This window comes from Chroicocephalus ridibundus, chromosome 4 (genome assembly GCF_963924245.1).
Source record: "Chroicocephalus ridibundus chromosome 4, bChrRid1.1, whole genome shotgun sequence".
NCBI lineage: Eukaryota > Metazoa > Chordata > Aves > Charadriiformes > Laridae > Chroicocephalus > Chroicocephalus ridibundus.
Window position 1 is genome coordinate 95,382,283 of NC_086287.1, and position 4,684 is coordinate 95,386,966.

The 4,684-nt window shown below is 67.9% G+C and overlaps 1 protein-coding gene across 2 annotated transcripts; it reads right to left on the bottom strand.

Moving 5' to 3' along the window:
- Positions 1-123: 123 nt before the first annotated feature.
- DHODH (dihydroorotate dehydrogenase (quinone)) lies at positions 124-4,589 on the bottom strand. Of its 2 annotated transcripts, XM_063334976.1 has the most exons (9): positions 4,284-4,589; positions 3,789-3,992; positions 3,168-3,367; positions 2,885-2,967; positions 2,153-2,340; positions 1,584-1,697; positions 1,078-1,231; positions 845-1,004; positions 124-693 (listed from the first exon to the last, which is right to left on the bottom strand). In XM_063334976.1, exons 1-9 carry the CDS (start codon positions 4,299-4,301, stop codon positions 627-629), a joined length of 1,188 nt encoding a protein of 395 aa, XP_063191046.1. In that variant the 5' UTR covers positions 4,302-4,589; the 3' UTR covers positions 124-626. The 2 variants fall into 2 exon arrangements, with proteins under 2 accessions (XP_063191046.1, XP_063191047.1); XM_063334977.1 differs by lacking the exons at positions 3,789-3,992; positions 4,284-4,589 and adding an exon at positions 4,054-4,225.
- Positions 4,590-4,684: the final 95 nt, after the last annotated feature.

A 4,684-nucleotide genomic window follows, 5' to 3' on the forward strand; every position in this document is an offset into this window, starting at 1 on the left:
GACAGCTGATCCCGCTTGGCTGAGGAGAGCCAGGCTGCATCCTTCCAACCCAAGGGATGTCCCCAGAGCAGCACACAGGACCAGGTGAGCCAAACATTTATTGATATTCAGGCAGGACCCGGGGCTGGCGGGTTTGTTACAGGACCACGTGCGGAGAGGGGAGGAGGGCAAGGAGGGCAGACACTCCTGCGGAGGCTGCGGTGCAGGAGGAACAAGCGCCAGCCAGAGCAGGCACCTCGGGCTGCGGGGTCCCTGGCAGAAGGGACAGCTTGGCCCATGGCTCTGGGCAGGGAGGTGTGTGACCACGGGGAAGCACTGAAGCAGGAACCAGGGCACAGGACTGCCTCCAACCCACAGGGCTGTCCCCCTCAGCGGCCTTCCTCACCACCCAGCAGAGCCTTGCCCAGCACTGGTTTCTGCTGGGGACCCCAGACACAGAAAAGCCAAAATACGGCCCTGGACAGAGGCACCAGTGTGGAGGCCCCCCGCCCCTGCTCCCCACCAGTGCAGCCCCAGCTTCGCCCATCACTGACCCTTCTCAGGGGCTGGCACCAGGACCTCAGCTCAGTCCCAGCCTGACCAGCACTGGAAGTGTCCTGTCCCTGCTTGGCCACTGCTCCTCCTGGCTAGATCTTGGTTCCGCACCGGTGATCTGCTCCAACCGCCTCCATGACGTTCTTGAAGCCCTGCTCCCTAACCAGGGATAGGGATGTGTGTGACGGCTGGGCCAGCCTGGCACTGCGGCTCGGCCCCGTGGTACCACTGCTCGTGCTCCAGCACGCGGCTGCCGAGAGCCACCCTGGGCCCAGGGACTCCCTGGGGAGGTGCCTGGCTCCCCACTCACCTCAGCAGCTCCTCCAGTTCCCGCTTCACCACCCCCACCACCGGCGGCCCGTGGTACACAAGCGCTGTGTACATCTGCACGAGCGAGGCTCCAGCACGGATCTTCTCCAGGGCATCGCGCCCGCTGCTCACCCCACCCACGCCGATGATGGGCACCCGGCCTGTGGGCAGGCGCGGGGTCAGGAGAGCACGGGCAATGCCAGCAGGCGCCCCCAAGCCCTACTCTGCCCCTACCTCGGGTGAGGGAGTACATCTCCCTGATGGTCTGCGTGGAGAGCTCCCGCAGGGGCTTCCCGCTGAGGCCCCCGGGCTCTGTGCGCTGCCTGCTCCGGAGGCTGCTGGGGCGGCTCACTGTGGTGTTGCTGACAATCAGCCCGTCCACACCTAGCTGAGGCGGGCAGCAGCATGAGGACACAGCCGCCATGAGCAGTCCCCCACACTCAACCCCAGGCTGCCAGGCCAGGACGCCCCTGGCAAGCACCTCAGCAATGTGCATGGGGACAAAGCAGCTGCCCCTCACTGCCTGGACTGTCCCCAAGGTCCAGGTGATGCACAGAGGCCCTCACAGACTGAGAGCTACCTAGGACACCGTCCCTATGGCAGCTAGAGGGCTGCAGGTCCTCCTGTCCCTTCAGAGAGGTGACTTGTCAGGAGCAGTGGGGTCCTGCCCCCGTGCTGTGCAGAGGGCAGAAGGCACACCAGCCCGGCTCCTCACCAGCCTCCCCTTCCCATCTCCTCACCTCGCAGATGACACTAGCGATGTCCTGCTTGTCCTGCGTGGTGAGGTCAGGGGCAATCTTCACCAGCACGGCTGGCTTGCGCTCGCAGGGCAGCGCATCCCTCTCCGCCAGTACCTGCATGGGGACATGTCGGGGCACAGAGCAGTGTGTCATGGGGAACGCCTCCTGCCCCAGACGGGGAGATGAGCGCACCCACCACCACAGGCAGCAGAGGGACAGGCCCTGCTCTCCCTACATGTCCCCAGCCGATGGGACGAGCACCCTACGGCACAGGGCCAGGGACACAGGACCTGCACAGGACCACAGTGACTCCCAGTGCTGTGGGGTGGGTGGCTCGCTGCCCCTTTGCCGGAGCGGAGCAGAGGGCAATTCCTCACTGCTCACATGCCCTTTGCTGGAGCACGGCACCCTGTGAACACCGCACCAGCAGTTGATCAAGGGACATCTCGGTGGCTCTGCCCGCCATGCTCCTCCCTGCGCTGGGGCAAACCCACTGGCTGGAACAGTCAGGGGATGGGAGGCACCCAGTGCTGCAGGTGTGGTCTGGGCTGGCTGTGAGGGTCACCCACCTTGGTCAGCAGGTCCCGCAGCTCAGCCTTGCCCTGCAGGTCCCGCAGCCCTGGAGTGTTTGGGCTGGACACATTCACAACTAGGTAGTCAGCCAAAGGGCCCAGCGTCCGGACCCCAGCCATGTAGTCCGCTGCAGCGTTGGTAGAGCTCTTGTTCTTGCCCAGGTTGACTCCAAGGGGCATCCCCGCTGGAACACAGACATGGCTGAACCAGTGCGGCAGGACCAACCGCCACCTAAGGGGCCAGAGTGCCTGACAAGGGAGGCCCCAGGACCAGCTAAAATCAAGACAGGGATATGCAGCCCACATGTTTCACGAGGGTGGGCCTGGGACTGTCCTGCAGCCACAGGAGCATCATCACAGCTGCCTCGGTCAGCACCTTCCAGCACCACAGCCTCCAGCCTGACCACCCAGCGGAGGCTGCCCTTGGAAACTGCACAGATGGGGCCCTATTGGCTTTGGCCAGTCTCAGCAGAAATGTCTTGCCCAGAGAAGCAAGCGCAGCCTCTATCACAGAGAAAACGGCAGGAGAAAGGTGCCTGGTCACAGTCCCAAGGGGGAGAGGCTACAGCCCCAATAGGGTTCCTGCTGTCTGAGCGCACCCCGCTCTGGCCAGGGCCTTCCTGTGCCTGGACACTGGTGTTACGCACATTTCCCAGCCTACAGCTACCTGGGAGACCCCCAAACCCACCCTGCGGACACCAAGAGCAAAGGTTTATAAGCTTGTCTCACCACCAGTGAGCCTGAGCTGTGTCTCCTGGCGGGCCCGCAGCCTGCGCTCCACTGCAGCGTGGCCGTGGCTGTTGAATCCATACCTGCACCAGAAGAGACGAGGTTCAGGGCTGGGCTGGTGTCCACAAGCCCTGAGCAGGACACAGGAGAAAAGTGAGGGAGATACATGGTCTCTGCAGCTCTGCTCAGCACATCCAACGCAAGAGCAACCACAGCACAGACCACAAGGCCGGGACCACCCCAGCCCGTGGGACACGGCGGAGCAGCCACCCTCAGATCCCACCTGTTAATGACCGCCTCGTCCTCCACCAGCCGGAAGACCCTGGGTCTGGGGTTCCCCTCCTGGGGCTCAGGTGTGACAGTCCCTACTTCCACAAAGCCAAACCCCATCTTGTACAGCCCGTCCACAGCCTCGCCCTGCTTGTCGAAGCCAGCTGCCAGGCCCAGCGGGTTGCGGAACCGCTGGCCGAAGACTTGCACCTCCTGCGGGGCAGGGACCGGGTCACACTCTGGCAGCCGGGAGCCAGGAGGGCTAGAGCCCACTGACACCAGGAGCCACAGCCAGGGCCTCGCTCCAGCCCCCGCAGGAGCCACCCCGGCCCCCTCCCCTCCATCCCCTCTGCCCCACAGGGTGTCCTCCTCGGCTGCCTGCCCCGGGGGACCCACACCAGGGCCATCTCCTGCACCCTGGGCCACCCCAGCAGCCCTGTGGGGCACCTCCACCGGCGGGCAGAGCTCATTGCCCCCCACGGACCTCGACGGGTCTGGAGTCACTCTGGGACACGTCTGCCTGCCCACCCCCCCGGGCCCTGCGATCCTCCCGCCGCCGCTCCGGCTGCACCCCCCGGCCATCACGCCCCGCCCTGGCCACCCCACCCCGGTGTCCCCCGCCGCAGAGCCGTACCAGCGCGGGGCCGTCGGGACGGGCAGATGGCAGCAGCCCGAGGGCGGCGGCGCGCAGGGCCAGGCCGTGGGCGGCCTCAGGGGGGAGGACGCGGAGCGCGGGCATCACCGCCGCCGTGTAGAGCCGCTCGTCGCCCGCCGCCAGCGCCGAGCCCAGCAGCAGCCCGCAGCCGCCCAGCGCCGCCGCCAGCGCTCGCAGCCGCCCCTGAACGAGGGGTCAGCACCGTGCCCGCACCCCACCCCGGCACCGATCCCACATCCCTTACCGGTACCGGCACCCCATCCGCACCCCATCCCGGCACCCCGCCCCAGCACCGCCACCCCGCCCCGCCGGCACCCCATCCCGGCACCCGCCCCCTGCCCCGCCCACATCCCATCCCTCCCCCCGCCGCTGCACTGCCCGCTCCAGCCCCAGCCGCCCCCGGCCAAGCGCGACGCCCCGATCACGCCCCGTCCGGTAGGTCCCCGCTCCTCCCGCCGCCCCCCGGGCGCTCACGCGCAGCGGCACCGCCATCTGCTCAGCCCGCCACGTGGAGGGGCGCTTCCGGGAGTCTCACCCGATGATTGGCGGAGGCCGGGCCCTCCCAGCCAATGGAGGCGCAGCGGGACTCGGGGCGGGCGGCCGGATCCCGGGACGAACGGCGGGGGGTGGAGCCTGGCGCGAGACGGCGCTGACCCCGCCCAGGGGCGGGCGAGGGGCGGGGCCAGAGCGGGACCCCGGCGTCGGCGCGGGACGGGGCGAGCGAGCGCCCGGCTGCGGGGAGGCAGCGCCCGGGGAGCGGCCTTGTCCCCACGCAGGGCACTGCCACGGCCGCGCACCGGGAGCAGAAGGTCCTGCCGCTGTGCAACCCCCCGAGTAACAGCATCTCCCCCCCCGGCCCACTCGGACACCGCTGC